General features: G+C 46.8%; 1 protein-coding gene across 1 annotated transcript in view; it reads left to right on the top strand.

Annotated features, from left to right (window-relative positions):
* myo10l3 (myosin X, like 3) overlaps positions 1-22,917 on the top strand; it is a 141,148-nt gene that overhangs the window by 30,925 nt on the left and 87,306 nt on the right. The window contains exon 2 of the mRNA XM_034185803.1: positions 7,810-7,908. Within this exon, the coding sequence (XP_034041694.1) occupies positions 7,810-7,908 (99 nt within the window). The remainder of the gene's footprint in view (positions 1-7,809; positions 7,909-22,917) is intronic.

Below are 22,917 nucleotides of genomic sequence, written 5' to 3'. Positions count from 1 at the left end.
AGTGACAAAGGAGAAAACAGAATTCAAGCCAATGTTGTTTCATAATCAACAGGTTGAAGGGTTAAAGCTTCCCTGTGGCAGTTGTGTGTGGAGTGTGCGAGTCTTTGTCGGGCCTCTGTGGAAACACTTTGTCTTTCTCACACAGTCTGAGGTCATCTAAGTTACGAGCATTTGTAGTATTTTATGTGAGAAGAGTAATAAGCCAGAAAACACCATCAGAGTGTGACGACTTTCAAAGGTGATAATTTAACAAATACATACTTTGTAAGAGAAGCAATAGTACAGTGTTTATTTAACTCTGGGGTTGTTAATTTTGCAATTTGTGATTTGCAGTGCTGTTGAGTGTAACAAAACATTTTTGCTGTAGCACTTTGAATAGCAGACATTTGGTTAAAATACCTATACTGTAACCAGCCACTAGGGGGTGATTGAGACCATTTAGGTTCACTTTTCAGTAGCTGCTGTCCTGTTTGGTTTACAGACAACAACGTATACTTTGCGTAACGTTGATTGAGATGTTTAAGCTCACTCCAACACTGTGTTGTTGCTTATGATCATGTTTTTTGTTTTCGCGTTTTGTTTTTGTTTTTGCAGAACATATGACATGAGTGAACAATGATGGCTCCTCGCAATCCTAAACTGTAATGCTTCCTCTGGTAACGCAATTCTTCCCTGCTTGCTTCATGAAAAATATCAAGTGCAAACTGAATAATCTACTACATTTTTGTGTTTGTTATGTGATTGCTGGTACTTTTGTTTTTAGTTTTTTTGCCTTTGTCAGCCATCAATGTATCATTGTGCACAGACACTGATGCAGTTCTAACTTACCATGCTACCACGCTAACAGTGTAGCACATTCGTCTGAACAAATGGACATTCTTCGGTCTATGGAAAAAGGGGCAATAATTATGCTATCTAGACTGTTTAATATTGCTCCTTTTTTTAAAATCATGACTGTGCATCACTTTGAGAAACTGCAGATAAATATGAAATATCTGGAGCGTTGACTCGGTAGCAGTGAGATTTTAAACACTGTTCATTCATGCCAGGAAACTCACCCAAAAGTAAGAAAACAGAGTGATTATGGAGTCTGAATTAAGGTATTTATTCTGAATGATCATGGTTGAGAAGCTCTAAAGTGAGCGGTGGCAGGTAAGCTTCTTGACAGTGCAGGAACTGGCCGGATCCTGAATGTGATCCACTTGCAGGTTAAGCAGGCTAGTAAAACCAGATTAAACAGTTAATTAATGTTCTGAGTTACCAGGCTAGAATGAACCAGTCAAATTAGGAATATGCTTTTCACTGCAAACCTTAGGACCCCTTCACACATAGTCTGAATATGTAGAACTCAGGGCGACACCCGTCGGAGCAGTTCATATGAGCGAACCACGAAACGTCGTGCCGATGGGCAGGCGTGCACGATGCTAGTACAACAGTTCGTGCATGCGGGAACACACTGTCACCAGTTGCATGATGTGGTTACACATCGGTCGCGCAGCTGCTGTGAAGAAAAAATAAATAAAATTTTTTTAAAAATACATGTTGCGACGGTTTTGTGCGTGCGGGAACACAGCAGCTGCGCCATTTGGTTACACATCGCATCGCCCTACTCATGTGCTATAAGATTCCTGTTGGGACCCTTGAGGAGAACTGTAAGAATCCTGCAGGGATTGTCTTTGGAATCGTATAAGACATCTTTTTTATAGGAATCCTATATAAATTGCTGTGAGATTTCTGTATAATTTTCTCATAGGAATCCTATATACATTCCAGTGGGAACCCTTTAGGATATTTCTGTAGGAATTACCTTTGAAATCTTATAAGATCTCTTCTTTATAAGAAATCTGTAGAAATTCCTTTGTGATTCCTATAGGAATTTTTCTTATTTATTTGTAGAAATCATGTAGAACATCCCTTAAGGCCCCTTCACACATAACACCAATGAGGCCAATTGGTGCACGCAGGAGGATTCCAACGACAATCGTGCAAATTTGAGCCACATTCGAACACCTCATACAGCAGTCTCACAGCAGTCGGCACATCTTTTTGGCCACGGCACATGTACACCACATTCGCGTCCCACTCACATTGGAAGTAGTAGCCAGTAAACCAGTATTGATCAGTGTGTCTGGTATTTATATGGTGTATTTGTATTTGCAAACTGTTTTTCTTTTTTTCGCTTTTGATACTCTGTGTGCTTCTTACCTTGTGTGCTGCTATGCAGTGCTGCTGGAACCTCAATTTTCCTGAGGGAGTCTTCCCAAGGGATCAATAAAGTTCTGTCTAATCTAATCGGCGGTCAAGATGCAGTTGTACCGCGATTTGACTGCAGTTGCAACATGTGTACGGCAAGTTGGACCATTCGGACTGCGGTCAAGGGGCCGTACGAAATGTTCAACCATGTCGAATCTTAGCTGAATATCCTGACCGAGCCAGCCTTCACACTACAGGCCAAATGAGGGCGAATGATGGCCGAATGGCCATTCAACCCACACTTAGCCAAAGTCTAGGTGTCGCAGTGTACTCACAACAGCCAGCCTGAATGTAGTGCACATGACACCATAATCGAGGTGTGGTCGACGTGCCGAAAGCCCGAACGGTGGTCAGAGTGCAGGGTGTGAGACATTATGATCATCACAGCTGTAACATGACATGCAGGGTGCGTGTGGCGTGTTGCAGGCCCACGGGGAGTCAATGCGTGTCACAGGCCCAGTGCGCTGCCACACAACACAGCTGACCGGGATGTGACAGCTAATACACCTATCATGACATATAAAGCACGGACAGGCCACTACAACAGAAATAAAAAAACTCAGCTTTGGAATGCCTCCAGGTGTGTGTCACAACACTGGGCAAACACCAACTTTGCAGCAGCCTGTGCTGAACACTCTCCCATCCCGCTGTTAGCTCCCACCGTCAGCTCACAAAAGCGTCATCCAGCACGACATATAAATCCCGTATGAGGCAGCATTCCGCGGCCAGCGCGCCATCCCACCGGACAGTGTGATGGGCCACTGCGCGTCACTGCACGTACCACATGATTGCAACATCCACACAGTCCGTCCGTCATGTGGAGCATTAACTAACAGCGAGGACACACATGTGCACCACAGTGTGGCCAGCACATGGGCCCCACATCCTGGAGAGGGGAAAGCCGTGAGCTCATTCATGTGATCGCTTTGCTGGTCTGGACAGAGGCTGAGGGAGAGTGAGAGACAAAAACATGTAAAATAGGAAACAAAGAGAAAAGACAGGGGAATCTGCTTTACGGCCTAGTTTAAAAATAATGAAGCCTAACTGTTGATTTGCATTGCATTTGTCATGAACAAGGCATTATTTTATTTAGCACCATCCCGATTTATCTGTGAGTTGCCTATAGTCTCTTTGACAGGTACTGAAAATTTCATGGAAAAATTCTGAAAGGTTCCAGAGATATGCACGAAATTTACCCCCAAAATAGCACATTTTTCATCAATTTTGTGTGACATTGATATTTAGCATTATCATTTAAAGTTGAATGTTAAAGAAATAACCTTGTATTTTGTCAGTTTGTTTGTGCTTCATACTAACACACAGTAATACATTTTTGTAAAGGTAGAAATGTCATTTCCTAGAAAAACATCATGTTTCTAAAGCAAGGTAAAACTGTTGCAAGCGTAACGCTGAGAATAAGTCCTTGATCTATTTGTGTCAACACCTTAGCTATATCTCCTACTCTGCTTCAATAGAATAATTATATTGCTTGTTCAATAATACCAGGAACTACTGGACAGAATTTCTTTTTTTCAGGCTTCTGCAGACTAAAGAAAATACCTCCAACTGTTGTCGCAAGCGTTACGCTCTAGCACATTATAGTATATATGCACTGATAATTTCTAGCAATGACTGAACTGAGAACAATAGAAATATTGAAACTGTGATATATAACCAAACCTAAAATGATAACATTTCATGAAAAAAAACACTTTTAATTTTTGATGGTTATGTCACAGTTTGGCTTCATTATTCTTGAACTAGGCCTTACTTGTCCTCTGGATCATGTCTTTGAGCCACTATATAGACTGGTGTATGTGAACCGTGGTCCCGTGATCATGGGTTGCCTGTCTATGATGCACCACGGACTGGTGCCTATTACCGGTGATAACGGCTGTGGGTGTGCACGTCAGTGATGTGATGTCCGCGATCACATTCAGTTATGCATTTGTCAGGGGACCCTGGTTGACATGTAAACATGTCATGGGTTGGATGTCATTCGAAATGTAGCAGGGACAGAGCAGACCACGCTGTGCCGCACCCTTGTAAAGAGCTGATTTCCAGAGAGAGAGGGAGAGAGAAAGAGGCGGTGGGGGGGGATATCCAATCCATGTACTGTCTTCCGATGAACGGGCCACAATGCTCAACCTGGCACGCCCCCACCCCCCTGCACTTTCCACCTAGATTTCATGTGGTACGTATAGCATTCGGGTGCATTCTGCATATTACTGCTGCATTCTACCGGTATTGTGGAGTGTTCCATTTTTTTTTCTTTTTTTTTTTTCTTCTGTTTGTTTTTCTTCCTGTTTTGTACTGTGTTCCGGGTGCAGGCTACTTGGATTCTGGAGCTGCCGCACGCCAAATGTGCACGAATCATTTGTGGCAGCTTCGACACATTTTGGGTATTCGGACGACATTTGTACGCCAGTCGTACAGGGCTGGTTGAATGTCTGTCCCTCCTGACCGAGTCTCATATTTTGAAAATTTTGCCCATTTGGCCTTGTTCAGCTTGATTCAGCCTGATTTGGTCTCATTTGTGCTATGTGTGAAGGGGCCTTTAAGAATTTTGCAAGAGCTCTTATCTATAGCAATACCAATCAAAATTCCTATAGGAATCCTATAAGATTTTAAGTCTTAAAGGAAACTTATAGATATTCCCTTTGGAATCTGACACACCTCTTTATTGTATCAATACTACAGAAATTCCTTTGAGATTCCAATAAGGTTTTTCTGTAGAAACACTATAAGATATTCTTAGGAATGTTGCAAGACCTCTATTGAAATTCCTATAGGACTCCTACAGGATTCATTCATTCAGGATTTTATTTTTTGATGGAATTGTTCTAGAGTTTTTGAGTCAAATATCTTCCATTTGTTATTTTTTGGCACTGGAAAATCTTTGTTGATGCAATAACTGGATATAGTGTAAAATCCTCAGTTATCCCACTACTGTATTTCTTGTCTTGGCTTGCCCACTGCTGTTTCACATCTTATTTCAACCACCTCAGCAGAGTGCTGCTACAAACCACTGTATAGGTAGGATGTACGAGGTCTATTAGAAAAGAAACCGACCTTTTTATTTTTTCAAAAACTATATGGATTTGAATCACGTGTGATTGCGTCAGACAAGCTTGAACCCTCGTGCGCATGCGTGAGTTTTTTCACGCCTGTCGGTTGCGTCATTCGCCTGTGGGCAGGCTTTCAGTGAGCACTGGTCCACCCCCTCGTCGGAATTCCTTTGTCTGACTTCTTCCTGAGAGACTGGCGCTTTGCTTGATCAAAATTTTTTCTGAAACTGTAAGGCACATCCAAGTGGACACCATTCGAGAAATTCAGACGGTTTTCGGTGAAAATTTTAACGGCTGATGAGAGATTATGGAGTGTTACTGTCGTTTTAAGGACTGCCCACGGAGCCGGACGGCACGCCGCGCCCCGAGCCGCCGTCGTCAGCCTGTTTCGAGCTGAAAACTTCCAAATTTAAGCCTCTGTTGACCCAGGACGTCATGAGAGAACAGAGAAGTTTCAGAAGAGCTCGGGATCAGCAGTTTATCTGGACATTCCACTGTTAAAGGAGATTTTGTCATGAAAGACGTGCGGACGGATTCGCGCGTCGGCACCCAGCCGCTCATCGCGCGGCGCCACAGCAAAACACCTCCGTTGGAAACATTACAGGACAAGTTTGAACATGCCCAGCTGTTAAACAATTTCTCGGATACTCACTCGACTGAAAGCCATCGAAAACCGCCTGACTGTTACGAATGGTTATCAACACGGAGGTGTTTTTCCTCTGTCTCCCTGTGTCACAAATAGATTGAAGTTTACACTAAATGTTGGTCGTTGTTATGACCTTTATGGCAAACACACTTATGCTACATGGTGGTAATGTGTGTGCACACGTGGCAGCCTTTTGTAAATAGTTAATGAGGATTGATGTCTGAAAGTGGTGACCTTGTTTCCTCATGGAATCCATGCACATTGATCTCTTCAGTTTTACGCTCTGTTGGACACCCATTTGTCTCTTGCCTTGACCACCTTTAATGGCGATTGATGATGTTTTAAGATTTTCTTTTTTAATTGCTCCTCTACTGAGCTGGCTGTGCGTGGGCAGTGCCCAACCTCCACAGGTTTACGGGTTTCTTGAGGTCCAGAGGTTGCACTGTGTGAAAGAAAGAACATTTTTTTCCTGATAGTTGTGGAGTTAGTCATCTTAAACCATTGCCTAATGAGACCACAGGATTACGGTTTTAAAGATTTTCATAGTTCTCACAGTCAGTCAAATGCAGCCTGTTCTATAAATGCATCTGCCACCGTTGCACGGAAATAACAGTCTGTCTGAGCAATCAGCCACAGATTCCTGTTATTGCTCCTGGTTACGGATCTGCTAGCAAACACAGCTGAGGGGGGGGTCCGTGACTTCACACTGATACACAAACACAGGACACAAGCCCACCCTGATTAGCTCAAGTACTGGTGTTGCTGTCCGTCTCCAGCTAGGATGCGATCGGGCATTGTGTGATAAGTACATTATAGCCTGCCTGACTGCAAAACTCTTTCTATTGATTGCTTTCTTAAGTGGTAAATGGTCATTAATGGCCAATTTTCTTTCTTTCATGAGGTAAACCAACGTGCACAATTAAAGACTCATCACTGAGTGTGTATGACGAGCTGGTTGTTTGAGCCTCTGCCACGCCCTCAGTCGGCCTGGTAAACATCTTGGCAAATGGTGTTTGGTAAGAGGATAACTCTGCCAGTTTGCTGTGGTGTCAGAATAGTGGCACCGGGTGGTGAGCATTGCTGAGTTAGACAAGGAAGAATAAGAAATTAAAGCAAGACAATATGTGCTTTTATACACTACAGTCATGTTCATAAGTATTTGGACATTTGTATAATTTTGCTTCTGTACACCACTACAATGAAGCTGAGGGGAAAGTAGACAGATGCCTGAAGTGAAAACCTTCAGCTTTATTGGAATTTACAATTATTGCATGAACCATTTCACTGTTACAGCCATTTTTATACATAGTCACTCTATGTCATTGTTGCTGGGGTCTTGAAAAAAGTAAAGGGAGTATTTTCTAATGCAAACACTGTGGTATTGTATGGTAAATGGACTGCATTTATATAGCAATTTCCATCTATATCAGAAATTCAAAGCGCTTCACAGTAATGCCTCATATTCACCCATACACTCCATGCTGATGTCAGGGTACTGCCGTGCAAGGCACTCACTACACACCGGGAGCAACTTGGGGATTAAAGACCTTGTTCAAGGGCCTTCAGTGATTTTTCCATCCAGACAGGGGTTTGAACTGAGGATACTCTGGTCTTAAGCCCACTGCTTAACCACTAGACCATCACCTCCCCATCCTCAAAAACTGAGTGACTGTGCAAGAAGGAGCCTAGTGAGAGAAGCCACCAAGTCACCCATGACGACTCTGAAGGAGCTGTAGGATTCTGTGGATATAGTTGGAGAAACTAGGGATCTCACCAACTCATGTCTTCAGTGTGAGTCTGGCACCTGAAAGCTTATGATTTTGCATGATTATTGTGTTACAGGGGGGCCGGGTCTGGCTGAGACACAAAGACCAGCTCCTTCCATCCACTATTAGCTCTTCTGATGATTTATCTCTGAAGTTAACCACTGACTATGGAAAGGTAAGAAGAACTCACTGCTGTTTATTTAATTCAAACTACCATAAAATCTCAGCAATCTGTCTCTAACGTAGCATTTTTCTTTACTTAGCTCATACATATAAAATGCACTACACTTGTATACTTTCCAGATTCATTTATGTAATGATTTATATGTTTATTTTGAAAATACACCAGCGAATAGGTAGGTCAGTGGATCAGGACCTGGCCTGCCATTATGTAGACCTGGTTTTGAATCATGCTGGTGCTACCCGTTTGTGTCCTTGGGCAAGGCACATAATCTGCTTTGTCTCCGTTTACCCACCTGTGAAATGGTTACCAGCCTTGGCTGGGAAGTAACCTGTGACGTATGGTACATCTGTAAAGTATTCACAGCGCATCACTTTTTCCACATTTTGTTATATTACAGCCTTGTTCCAAAATGGAATAAATTCATTTTTTCCCTCAAAATTCTACGTACATAATAACAACATGAACAAAGATTTTTGAAATGTTTGCAAATTTATTAAAAATAAAAAACTAAGAAATCACATATATATAAGTATTCACACCTTTTGCTCAATACTTTGTTGATGCAACTTTGGCAGCAAATACGGCCTCAAGTTTTCTTGAATATGATTACACAAGCTTGGTGCACCTATCTTTGGGCAGTTTTGTCCGTTCCTGTTTGCAGCACCTCTCAAGCTTCATCAGGTTTGATGGGGAGCGTTGGTGTACAGCCATTTTCAGATTTCTCCAGAAATGTTCAATCGCATCCAGGTCTGGGCCACTCAAGGATATTCACAGAGTTGTCCTGAAGTCACTCCTTTGATATCTTGGCTGTGCACTTCGGGTCATTGTCCTGCTGAAAATTGAACCGTCACCCCAGTCTGAGGCCAAAAGTGCTCTGGAGCAGGTTTTCATCCAGGATGTCTTTGTACATCTCCACAGCATGATGCTGCCACCTCCATGCTTCACTGTAGGCAGGCGTTCCGAAAAGGGGAGAATAAAGAGAAGAATTCTAGAGGTCCCATGATTGACATGGGCCCAGAGAGGCCCCTAAGGCAATTATAATACTGACAAAATATTATGGGGGGATGGCCCAGTAAGATTTCTTTTCATGGGGCCCAAAATCCCTGGTGGCCCCCCCTGACTGTAGGGATGGTGCCTGGTTTCCTCCAAACATGAAGCCTGGCATTCATACCAAAGAGTTCAGTCTTTGTCCCTTCAAACCAGAGAATTTTATTTCTCATGGTCTGAGAATCCTTCAGCTGCTTTTGGCAAATTCCAGGTGGCCTGTCATGTGCCTTTTACTAAGGAGTGCCTTCTGTCTGGCCACTCTACCATACAGGCCTGACTGGTGCTTTGCTGCAGAGACGGTTGTCTTTGTGGAAGGTCCTCTTCTCTGCACAGAGGAATGCTGGAGCTCTGACAGAGTCACCATCGGGTTCTTGGTCTCCTCTCTCACTCAGGCCCTTCTCCTCCAATCGCTCAGTTTAGACAGTTGGCAAGCTCTAGGAATAGTCTTGGTGGATCTGAAATTCTTTTATTTACAGGTAATGGAGGTCACTTTGCTAATTGAGAACTTCAATGCAGCAGAAATGTTTTTGTATATTTCCCTAGATTTGTGCTTTGAGACATTCCTGTCTCAAGACACAGTTTCTTTGATTTCATGCTTGGTTTGTGCTCTGTCATGCACTGTCAACTGTGGGACCTTATATGTAGACAGGTGTGTGCCTTTCCAAATAATGTCCAATCAACTCAGTTTACCTCAGGTGGATTCCAGTTAAGCTGTAGAAACATCTCATGGATGATCAGTGGAAACAGGATGCATCTAAGCTCAATTTTAAACTTCATGGCAAAGGGTGTGATGTGAAGTTGCGTCAGCAAGGGCATCTGGCGTAAAACGTACCAATTCAACATGCAGATCCACCTTGGATTTGTGGCGACCCTGAGTGCAAACAAGGGAGCAGCTGAAGGGACTATATGTATATATATATATATATATATATATATATATATGTGTGTGTGTGTGTGTATGTGTATATATACGAGGGCTGTCAATAAAGTAACGGTCCTTTTTATTTTTTTCAAAAACTATATGGATTTCATTCATATGTTTTTACGTCAGACATGCTTGAACCCTCGTGCGCATGCGTGAGTTTTTCCACGCCTGTCTGTGACGTCATTCGCCTGTGAGCACTCCTTGTGGGAGGAGTCGTCCAGCCCCTCGTCGGAATTCCTTTGTCTGAGAAGTTGCTGAGAGACTGGCACGTTGTTTGATCAAAATTTTTTCTAAACCTGTGAGACACATCGAAGTGGACACGGTTCGAAAAATTAAGCTGGTTTTCAGTGAAAATTTTAACGGCTGATGAGAGATTTTGAGGTGATTCTGTCGCTTTAAGGACTTCCCACAGTGCGAGACGTCGCTCAGCGCTCTCAGCCGCCGTCGTCAGCCTGTTCAAGCTGAAAACCTCCACATTTCAGGCTCTATTGATCCAGGACGTCGTGAGAGAACAGAGAAGTTTCAGAAGAAGTCGGTTTCAGCATTTTATCCGGATATTCCACTGTTAAAGGAGATTTTTTTTTAATGAAAGACGTGCGGATGGATCCGCGCGTCAGGACGCAGCCGACGCGGTGCGGCGGCACAGGAAAAACACCTCCGTGTTGATAACCATTTGTAAAATCCAGGCGGCTTTTGATGGCTTTCAGTGGAGTGAGTATATGAGAAATTGTTTAACAGGCAGGACATGTTCCAACTTGTCCTTAAGGCTTTCAACAGAGGTGTTTTTCCTGTGGCGGAGCGTCGCGTCGGCTGCGTCCCAACGCGCGGACCCGTCCGCACGTCTTTCATTAAAAAAATCTCCTTTAACAGTGGAATATCCGGATAAAATGCTGAAACCGACTTCTTCTGAAACTTCTCTGTTCTCTCACGACGTCCTGGATCAATAGAACCTGAAATGTGGAGGTTTTCAGCTTGAACAGGCTGACGACGGCGGCTGAGAGCGCTGAGCGACGTCTCGCACTGTGGGAAGTCCTTAAAGCGACAGAATCACCTCAAAATCTCTCATCAGCCGTTAAAATTTTCACTGAAAACCAGCTTAATTTTTCGAGCCGTGTCCACTTCGATGTGTCTCACAGGTTTAGAAAAAATTTTGATCAAACAAAGCGCCAGTCTCTCAGCAACTTCTCAGACAAAGGAATTCCGACGAGGGGCTGGACGACTCCTCCCACAAGGAGTGCTCACAGGCGAATGGCATCACCGACAGGCGTGGAAAAACTCACGCATGCGCACGAGGGTTCAAGCATGTCTGACGTAAAAACATATGAATGAAATCCATATAGTTTTTGAAAAAAATAAAAAGGACCGTAACTTTATTGACAGCCCTCGTATATATATATGTATATATACGAGGTCTGTTAGAAAAGTATCCGACCTTTTTATTCTTTGCAAAAACCATATGGATTTGAATCACGTGTGATTGCATCAGCCAAGCTTGAACCTTCGTGCGCATGCGTGAGTTTTTTCACGCCTGTCGGTTGCATCATTCGCCTGTGAGCAGGCTTTGTGTGAGCAATGGTCCACCCCTCTCCTTGTATTTCTATTGCAAATAAATGTCTGAACGATTTGGAGCTTTGCTGCATCAAATTTTTCCAGAAACTGTTAGACCTCCAGGTGGACACCATTCGGAAAATTCAGATGGCTTTCAGGGACGATTTTATGGGGATTACACAGATTAAGGAGTGCTCCAGCCGGTTTAAAGACGGCCCACAGCGTCTGAGAGCACGGCGCACTCCGAGCGCCGATCGACAGGCTGACACCCTGCTGAAACAACCAGATCATTTCCAACGTGAAGGCTTTGTTGATCCGGGACGTCGTCTGACTTCCACAAAAATGGCAGAAGACGTGGACATCAAGACTTTTTCGTCACATTCCACTGTTACAGGAGTTTTTTTCATGGAAAGAGAAGCGGAGGGATGCGCTACGGAGCCGCTCATGGCGCGGGACAAAAGCACCTCCATGTTGGTCTCACAGGACGGCTTTCAGATGGCTTTCAGACGGCTTTCGGTGGCTTTTCAGTCGTGTGACTATCCGAGAAATTGTGCATGTGCCTCTTTCCATGACAAAAACTCCTATAACAGTGAAATGTGCCGTTCATTTCCACACTGGACGCTGTGTTGATCCGGGACGTCATCTGACTTCCACAGGAATTGTGGAAGACGTGGACATCTGCACTTTTTCGGCACATTGAGACAGACGCGTCGCAGTGGAACCGCATGGCGCAAAGCAACGCCGTGATGAAGCCTCACAGGACATGTTCTGGCATGTCCAGCTCATGCACAATTTCTCGGATAGTCACACGACTGAAAAGCCACCGAAAGCCGTCTGAAAGCCATCTGAAAGCCGTCCTGTGAGACCAACACGGAGGTGCTTTTGTCCCGCACCATGAGCGGTTCCGTGGCGCATCCCTCCATTTCTCTTTGCATGAAAAAAACTCCTGTAACAGTGGAATGTGCCGAAAAAGTCTTGATGTCTATGTCTTCTGCCATTTTTGTGGAAGTCAGATGACGTCCCGATCAACAAAGCCTTCACGTTGGAAATGATCTGGTTGTTTCAGCGGGGTGTCAGCCTGTCGATCTGCGCTCAGAGTGCGCTGCGCTCTCAGATGCTGTGGGCGGTCTTTAAACCGGCTGGAGCACTCCTTAATCTATGTAATCCCCATAAAATCCTCCCTGAAAGCCATCTGAATTTTCCAAATGGTGTCCACCTGAAGGTCTCTCACAGTTTCTGGAAAAATTTGATGCAGCAAAGCTCCAAATCGTTCAGACATTTATTTGCAATAAAAATCCGATGAGAGGGGTGGACCACTGCTCACACAAAGCCTGCTCACAGGCGAATGACGCAACCGACAGGCGTGAAAAAACTCACGCATGCGCACGAAGGTTCAAGCTTGGGTGATGCAATCACATGTGATTCAAATCCATATGGTTTTTGCAAAAAATAAAAAGGTCCGATACTTTTCTAACAGACCTCGTGTGTATATGTATATGTGTGTGTGTGTGTGTGTGTGTGTGTATATATATATATATATATATATATATATATATAATCATAAAATCTAAAAAAAAAACTTATTTTAGATTGTCATTATGCGGCATTATGTGTACAATTTTGAGGAAATAAAAATGAATTTCATCCATTTTGGAATGAGGCTGTAATGTAACAAAAAAATGTGGAAAAAGTGAAGTGCTGTAAATATTTTCCGGATGCGCCATACCATCGACCCATCCAGGAGGAGTTGTGGGCTCTTGTCTGCTTCATGCCACAGCATCTGGAGATAAGTGCTGTCCTCAGGGACTATAAGGAGTTACTTTTCTATAAGGACTTACTTTTATCAGAAGAAAACACATTTTATTACCGATATGATGATACATTTCACTGAAAATGACGGTTCCTGCTGAAATTTCATACCCTAATTATTGTATGTGTGACAAATCAACAACTGGTGACTCCAGTGCAGAGAAGTAAGGTAAAAGTTCTTTATTCAGTGTTTTTTCAAACAGGCCACAGTCAAAAGCACCGGAGATTCCTCAGTGGGGCAGAGGTGGCTGCAAGGGATTAGGCAGCACAGTTGTCAATGGGCAAGCATACGAATTTTGTATACAAACAGCCAGTCAGACCAGGCAAACAACTCCAAAGGGGACAGGTGACGAAGATGCTGCAAAGCTGTAACAAACTTTGGTCGGCAACGACAGATCACTAGGAAATGGAACATGAGCAGACTTTGCAAACAGCTTAAGACATACTGGCATAGAGAAACCCAAGAGAGAGGCTTTTATGTACAAGGTGAAATCTCTGAAAATATCAAATCACTCTGCGCTAACATGGAAGTAAAGAACGTGAAAACAGACGAGGAAACGAGCTGTCCAAATAAAAACAGAAGTGAGAAACATAAACTAAAACTGATCGGACCGTGAAAATCTGTACAACTTTGTTCTTAAAAAGTTTGGATGCTGTAAGGAGAAATATCATGTGATCATTTCCAAATCATTTAAACTGTATATTTAATTGAAAATACAACAAAGTTGACACTTTTCACTTTGGATGGAAGAAGGAGTGTATGTACGTAACCTGTTAATTGTTAACAAACTTGTTTCATCTTTGAGTTCTGTGGTGGGTTCAGCACCTTTTCCAACACAGTAAGAATGACAAGAATGGCCTCCTAGTGACAACTCATTGGACCCCAGCTTATCTGTGTGGTGGTGTGTGTTTGTCTTTGTGTCTGGAGGAAATCCTGTTTGTGTGTGAGAGAGAATAGCAGTGATGAAAGGTTCAGTAATGGTTTCTCATTCAAATATCTCGGGGTCAGATGGGGGTAGATTGAAAAGGAGCTTTCTGGTATTGCTCATAATAAACACTCTAAATGTCCACAAGTTGTCCAACAGCTCCTAACAGCAGGTGATTAACTAAATGTAGTACAAACCTTGAGTAAAGCCAGAGAGATTGAAAGGAACAGAGTAGAGCTGAAAGACCGACCGGGATGATGGGGAAGCAGCATTATTTACATTTTGAAATTCGAAGACTGGATGAACATCAAGTTTTTAGGGTCCATGTTGCTTCCTGTCTTACTGTATGGTTGTGAGGCTTGGATGCTAACCAGTGACCTAAGGTGATAACTGGATATCTTTGGTATTAGGTCTCCTCAGAGTATTCTTGAGTCCCACTGGAATGACCTTGGGTCAAACCAGCAGTTACTGTTGGGAAAGTGTAAGTACACGGACCCACAACAGGGGCGCAAATGAACAGACAATGGAATAGGTCAAATAACAACACTTTACTGTTGTGAATGTGCACAACAAACACTACAGATTACAATAATGGAAAAAAGTCAATTCACAAAGGTGTCGTGTGGGCAGGCTCGAAGATAGGAGACGCCTCTCCAAAGTAGAACCGGAACCACATGATTTCCTCCGCCACCAGACCCCGGGAATACTGGAGCCGTCAAGTCCCGAACTCCCAGGTGGCCACTGCCTCCGCGTGTCGGACCTGGTACTGCTGACGAGGAACAAAGAACAATTAAAGGAGGGCACGTTTTCACCCAGGAATCTGAACGGTAGGAAAACTACCTCCACCTCTCGTTGGAAAAATGCTCCTTAGAACAACGCACAAAATCCAAAAAGGATACAATTCGTCAGCTGAGCTACGTTACCTTCTAGGTAGAAATGATATCTCGGCGAAGAGGTGGAGACGTCGTCCTGCTGATATACTCCTGCCGATCAGATGATTGGTAACAGCTGTTGCAGGTAATGCGTGACAGCTGTCACCCTGGCTGCTCCTGTGAGGCGGCTGCGCCCTCTGGTGCCTGGAGCCCGCACTCCAGACAGGGCGCCCTCTGGTGGTGGGCCAGCAGTACCTCCTCTTCTGGCGGCCCACACAACAGGACCCCCCCCCTCAACGGGCGCCTCCTGGCGCCCGACCAGGCTTGTCCGGGTGGCGGCGGTAGAAATCGGCCAGGAGGGCCGGGTCCAGGATGAAGCTCCTCTTCACCCAGGAGCGTTCTTCAGGTCCGTACCCCTCCCAGTCCACCAAATACTGGAAGCCCCGGCCCATCCTACGGACATCTAAGAGCCGGCGCACAGTCCAAGCCGGCTCGCCATCGATGATCCGGGCAGGAGGTGGTGCCGGACCGGGAGTACAGAGGGGTGAGGTGTGATGGGGCTTGATCCGGGACACGTGGAAAACGGGATGGATCCGCATTGAGGCCGGAAGCTGAAGCCTCACTGCGGCTGGACTGATGACCTTGATGATTTTGAACGGACCGATATACCGGTCCTGCAGCTTAGGGGAGTCCACTTGAAGAGGTATGTCCTTGGTAGACAACCACACTGCCTGCCCTGGCCGGTACGTAGGGGCCGGGGTCCGCCGACGGTCTGCATGGTCCTTTGTCCTCATCCGGGCCCTCAGCAAGGCAGAACGGGCGGCACGCCACACCCGACGGCACTTCCGTAGGTGGGCCTGGACCGAGGGCACACCGACCTCTCCCTCAACCACCGGAAACAAAGGAGGTTGGTACCCCAGACATACCTCGAAAGGGGAGAGGCCGGTGGCTGAAGACACCTGGCTGTTATGGGCATACTCGATCCAGGCCAGATGGGTACTCCAGGCCGCCGGGTGCGCGGCTGTCACGCAACGCAGGGCCTGCTCCATCTCCTGATTGGCCCGTTCTGCTTGCCCGTTGGTCTGGGGATGATACCCGGATGAGAGACTCACCGTGGCCCCCAGTTCCCGGCAGAAGCTCCTCCAGACGTGCGAGGAGAACTGGGGACCGTGATCGGAGACGATGTCTGTTGGGATCCCATGCAGCCGGACAACGTGGTGAACCAGGAGGTCCGCTGTCTCCTGGGCCGTCGGGAGCTTCGGGAGGGCCACGAAGTGGGCCGCCTTGGAGAATCGGTCCACTATCGTGAGGATGGTGGTGTTGCCCTGGGACGGCGGGAGGCCCGTGACAAAATCCAGGCCGATGTGGGACCAGGGGCGATGGGGCACGGGCAGCGGCTGGAGCAGTCCCGAAGCCCTGCGATGGTCAGCCTTGCCCCTGGCGCAGGTGGTGCAGGCCTGGATATAGTCCCGGACGTCGGCCTCTAGGGACGCCCACCAGAAGCGCTGCCGGACAACTGCCACGGTTCTTCGCACCCCTGGATGACAGGAGAGCTTAGAGCCGTGACAGAAGTCAAAGACTGCAGCCATAGCTTCTGGTGGGACGTAGAGTCTGTTCTTCGGCCCAGTTCCGGGGTCCGGGCTTCGTGCCAGGGCCTCCCGGACGGTTCTCTCTACGTCCCAGGTGAGGGTGGCCACGATAGTGGACTCCGGGATGATGGGTTCCAGTGGATCCGACAACTCCGTTTTGACTTCATCTTCATGTACCCGGGACAAGGCATCCGATTTCTGGTTCTTGGTCCCGGGACGGTAGGTGATCCGGAAGTCAAAACGGCCGAAGAACAGTGACCAGCGGGCTTGCCTGGGGTTCAGCCGCTTGGTGGTCCTGATATACTCCAGGTTCCGGTGGTCAGTGAAAACCGTGAATGGCACGGACGTTCCCTCCAACAGGTGTCTCCACTCTTCAAGGGCCTCTTTCACCGCAAGGAGTTCTCGATTGCCGACATCATAGTTCCGTTCGGCCGGGGTCAACCTGCGGAAAAAATAGGCACACGGGTGAAGGACCTTATCGGTCTTCCCGCTCTGGGAAAGCACAGCTCCTATCCCTGAGTCCGAGGCGTCCACTTCAACCACTAACTGGCGACTAGGATCGGGCTGCACCAGAACGGGTGCAGACGAGAAGCGCCGTTTCAACTCCTTGAACGCGGCATCGCAACGATCCGACCAGGTGAAGGGGACTTTTGGTGAGGTCAGGGCTGTCAGGGGGCTAACTACCTGACTGTAGCCCTTAATGAACCTCCTGTAGAAATTTGCAAAGCTGAGGAACTGTTGCAGCTTCCTACGGCTAGTGGGTTGGGGCCAGTCTCTCACCGCCGCAACCTTGGCCGGATCAGGAGCGACGGAGTTGGGGGAGATGATAAACCCCAGGAATGACAAAGATGTGGGGTGGAACTCACACTTCTCGCCCTTCACAAACAGCCGGTTCTCCAACAACCGCTGCAGGACCTGACGTACATGCCGGACATGAGTCTCAGGATCCGGAGAAAAGATGAGTATATCGTCTAGATATACGAAGACGAATCGGTGCAGGAAATCCCGCAAGACATCATTAACCAATGCTTGGAATGTCGCGGGGGCGTTTGTGAGGCCGAACGGCATGACCAGGTACTCAAAGTGACCTGACGGGGTGTTAAATGCCGTCTTCCACTCGTCTCCCTTCCGGATCCGAACCAGGTGGTACGCATTTCTAAGGTCTAGCTTCGTGAATATTTGGGCTCCATGCAGGGGCGTGAACACTGAATCCAACAAGGGCAATGGGTATCGGTTACGAACCGTGATTTCGTTCAGCCCCCGGTAATCAATGCATGGACGTAGTCCGCCATCCTTTTTTCCCACAAAAAAGAAACCTGCACCCATCGGGGAAGTGGAATTCCGGATCAACCCGGCAGCTAAAGAGTCCCGGATGTAGGTCTCCATTGATTCGCGCTCAGGTCGTGAGAGGTTGTACAGCCTGCTGGACGGGAAGTCAACGCCTGGAACCAAATCAATGGCACAATCATACGGATGGTGGGGGGGAAGGGTGAGCGCCAGATCCTTACTGAACACATCCACAAGGTCATGGTACTCCACCGGCACCGTCCCCAGATTGGGCGGGACTCTGACCTCCTCCTTAGCCTGGGAACCGGGAGGAACCGAGGAACCTAAACATACCCGCTGGCAGGTCTCGCTCCACTGAACCACTACCCCGGACGGCCAATCGATCCGGGGATTGTGTTTTAACATCCAGGGGAACCCTAAAATCACACGGGAGGTAGCAGGAGTCACAAAAAACTCAATCTCCTCCCGGTGATTTCCTGACACCACCAGAGTTACAGGTGGTGTCTTATGTGTGATTGGAGGGAATAGGGAGCCATCTAGTGCCCGCACCTGCACAGGCGAGGTAAGCGCCACCAGAGGGAGCCCTATCTCCCGGGCCCATCTGCTGTCCAACAGATTCCCTTCAGAGCCCGTGTCCACCAGTGCTGGGGCCTTCAGGGTTAACTCCTCATAAAGGATTGTAACTGGGAGTCGTGTGGCAATGTGGGTGTGTCCCACGTGAATGTCTCGGCCCACCCCTAGCCCAGTCTCTAGGGGCGGGCGTTGGTGTTTAACCGCTCGGTGCAATCTCTTACCTGATGCTCTATCGAGCCACAAACAAAACACGCTCCGCGGGCCAGCCTCCTCTGTCTATCTGGTGCCCTAAATGTGGCCCTGCTCGTGTCCATAGCTTCGTCAGCAGGGGGAGCTGTCACCACACGGAGCGTAGGGGCCGTGGAGCATGGGGAGGGCGGGATGCGGTCGGAACCAGAAGGGAGAGGGACGGCGCGTGCCCGGCCACGCCCTTCATCTCGTTCCCGACGGCGTTCTTCTAACCGATTGTCTAATCGTATAACTAGATCAATAAGCCCATCTAAATCCCGCGGTTCGTCCTTAGCCACCAGGTGCTCCTTTAGAACCAACGACAGTCCGTTTACAAAGGCTGCGCGGAGGGCAGTGCTATTCCAGCCGGACCTCGCAGCCGCGATGCGGAAGTCGACTGCATAGGCAGCTGCGCTCCGGCGCCCCTGTCTCATTGACAGCAGCACGGCTGAAGCGGTCTCTCCTCTATTTGGGTGATCGAACACAGTTCTGAACTCCCTCACAAACCCATCATATGTCTGAAGGAGCCGTGAATTCTGCTCCCAGAGCGCTGTAGCCCAAGCGCGTGCCTCACCGCGAAGCAGGTTTATTATATAAGCTATCTTGCTAGCATCAGTCGCGTACATGACAGGACGTTGTGCGAAGACGAGCGAACACTGCATAAGGAAGTCCGCGCACGTCTCCACACAACCTCCGTACGGCTCTGGAGGGCTTATGTATGCTTCCGGGGAAGGTGGGAGGGGGCGTTGAACGACCTGTGGAACGTCACTGTTACGCACAGGGTTGACAGGAGGGAGAGCCGCAGCAGCGCCCTGAGGGCGTGCTTCCACCTGCGCGGCGAGAGCCTCCACCCTGCGGTTAAGGAGGACGTTCTGCTCGGTCATTAAATCCAACCGAGCCGTGAAAGCGGTGAGGATCCGCTGCAACTCACCGATCATTCCTCCTGCGGACGCCTGTGCGCCCTGTTCTTCCATTGGCCGTTCAACAGCCGGTTGACGCCCCTCGGGATCCATGACGTTGGCCGAGATATCCTGTTGGGAAAGTGTAAGTACACGGACCCACAACAGGGGGCGCAAATGAACGGACAATGGAATAGGTCAAATAACAACACTTTACTGTTGCGAATGTGCACAACAAACACTACAGATTACAATAATGGAAAAAAGTCAATTCACAAAGGTGTCGTGTGGGCAGGCTCGAAGATAGGAGACGCCTCTCCAAAGTAGAACCGGAACCACACGATTTCCTCCGCCACCAGACCCCGGGAATACAGGAGCCGCCAAGTCCCGAACTCCCAGGTGGCCACTGCCTCCGCGTGTCGGACCTGGTACTGCTGACGAGGAACAAAGAACAATTAAAGGAGGGCGCGTTTGCACCCAGGAATCCGAACGGTAGGAAAACTACCTCCACCTCTCGTTGGAAAAATACTCCTTAGAACAACGCACAAAATCCAAAAAGGATACAATTCGTCAGCTGAGCTACGTTACCTTCTAGGTAGAAACGATATCTCGGCGAAGAGGTGGAGACGTCGTCCTGCTGATATACTCCTGCCGATCAGATGATTGGTAACAGCTGTTGCAGGTAATGCGTGACAGCTGTCACCCTGGCTGCTCCTGTGAGGCGGCTGCGCCCTCTGGTGCCTGGAGCCCGCACTCCAGACAGGGCGCCCTCTGGTGGTGGGCCAGCAGTACCTCCTCTTCTGGCGGCCCACACAACAGTTACATAGGAACTGCAGTGGGAGCAGCAACTAGAACCTTTTGGCCATGTGGTGCATTTACAGTAGTGTTCAGAATAATAGTAGTGCGATGTGACTAAAAAGATTAATCCAGGTTTTGAGTATATTTCTTATTGTTACATGGGAAACAAGGTACCAGTAGATTCAGTAGATTTTCACAAATCCAACAAGACCAAGCATTCATGATATGCACACTCTTAAGGCTATGAAATTGGGCTATTAGTAAAAAAAAAAAAAGTAGAAAAGGGGGTGTTCACAATAATAGTAGCATCTGCTGTTGACGCTACAAACTCAAAACTATTATGTTCAAACTGCTTTTTTAGCAAACCTGTGAATCACTAAACTAGTATTTAGTTGTATAACCACAGTTTTTCATGATTTCTTCACATCTGCGAGGCATTAATTTCGTTGGTTTGGAACCAAGATTTTGCTTGTTTACTAGTGTGTTTGGGGTCATTGTCTTGTTGAAACACCCATTTCAAGGGCATGTCCTCTTCAGCATAAGGCAACATGACCGCTTCAAGTATTTTGACATATCTAAACTGATCCATGATACCTGGTATGTGATATATAGGCCCAACACCATAGTCGGATAAACATGCCCATATCATGATACTTGCACCACCATGCTTCACTGTCTTCACTGTGAACTGTGGCTTGAATTCAGAGTTTGGGGGTCGTCTCACAAACTGTCTGCAGCCCTTGGACCCAAAAAGAACAATTTTATTCTCATCAGTCCACAAAATATTCCTCCGTATCTCTTTAGGCCAGTTGATGTGTTCTTTGGCAAATTGTAACCTCTTCTGCACATGTCTTTTATTTAACAGAGGGACTTTGCGGGGGATTCTTGTAAATAAATAAGCTTCACACAGGCGTCTTCTAACTGTCACAGCACTTACAGGTAACTCCAGACTGTCTTTGATCATCCTGGAGCTGATCAATTGGTGAGCCTTTGCCATTCTGGTTATTCTTCTATCAATTTTGATGGTTGTTCTCCGTTTTCTTCCACACGTCACTGGTTTTTTTGTCAATTTTAAAGCATTGGAGATCATTGTAGATGAACAGGCTATAATTTTTTGCACCTGCATATAGGTTTTCCCTTCTCCAATCAACTTTTTAATCAAACTATGCTGTTCTTCTGAACAATGTCTTGAATGTCCCATTTTCCTCAGGCTTTCAAAGAGAAAAGCATGTTCAACAGGTGCTGGCTTCATCCTTAAATAGGGGACACCTGATTCACACCTGTTTATTCCACAAAATTGACAAACTCACTGACTGAATGCCACACTACTATTATTGTGAACACCCCTTTTCTACTTTTTTTTTTTACTAATAGCCCAATTTCATAGCCTTAAGAGTGTGCATATCATGAATGCTTGGTCTTGTTGGATTTGTGAGAATCTACTGGTACCTTGTTTCCCATGTAACAATAAGAAATATACTCAAAACCTGGATTAAAGGTAAATGGACTGCATTATATAGCGCTTTTCCATCTGCATCAGACGCTCAAAGCGCTTTACAATTATGCCTCACATTCACCCCGATGTCAGGGTGCTGCCATACAAGGCGCTCACTACACACTGGGAGCAATAGGGGATTAAAGGCCTTGCCCAAGGGCCCTTAGTGATTTTCCAGTCAGGCGGGGATTTGAACCCATGATCTTCTGGACTCAAGCCCAACGCCTTAACCACTAGACCATCACCTCCCCCCAATTAATCTTTTTAGTCACATAGCACTACTATTATTCTGAACACTACTGTATCTGTGCATGATCCAGCACACAGGTGCCTCAGTGCAGAGAACACCAGTGGTTGGCAAACACACAAGGAACACCCATGTTTCTGGCTGTGGCAGATAAATGGTTACTTTCAAGTCGAATGAATCTGGGGATGGATTGGTTGACTACTCGAGCGGTTGCCATTTAAGATCCAGCGCGGCTCCAGGGTGTTGTCAATGCGGTGACGCGAAATCCTCCGCACGTCTTTCATTACAAAATCTCTTGTAACAGTGGAATGTGCTGCAAAAGTGCTATGTCCAGCTCTGTTGCCATTTCTGTGGTAGTCACATGATGTCCCGGATCAACACAGCGTTCAGTTTAGAAATGATCTGGTCGATCCAGCCTGTTGATGGCCGCTCGGCGCGCCGCGCGCCATCCGCGGCTGTGGGCCATCTTTAAAAAGGTTTTAACAGTCCATAATCCGCGTGATGCCGACAGAATCTTCACCGATATCCAATTGAATCTTTCGAATGGTTTCCAACTGCCTGTCTCTAACAGTTTCTGAAAAAAATTTCATGGAGCAAAGCGGCATTCTCTCAGCAAGTTCTCAGACAAAAGAAATCCGACGGGAGGGGTGGACCAGTGCTCACTGAAAGCCTGCCCACAGGCGAATGACGCAACCGACAGGCATGGAAAAACTCACGCATGCGCACGAAGGTTCAAGCTTGGCTGATGTAATCACAC

The sequence above is a fragment of the Thalassophryne amazonica genome, chromosome 14, assembly GCF_902500255.1.
Source record: "Thalassophryne amazonica chromosome 14, fThaAma1.1, whole genome shotgun sequence".
NCBI lineage: Eukaryota > Metazoa > Chordata > Actinopteri > Batrachoidiformes > Batrachoididae > Thalassophryne > Thalassophryne amazonica.
Note: the sequence above shows the minus strand (reverse complement) of the source record. Positions and strands in the feature narration are given on the sequence as shown.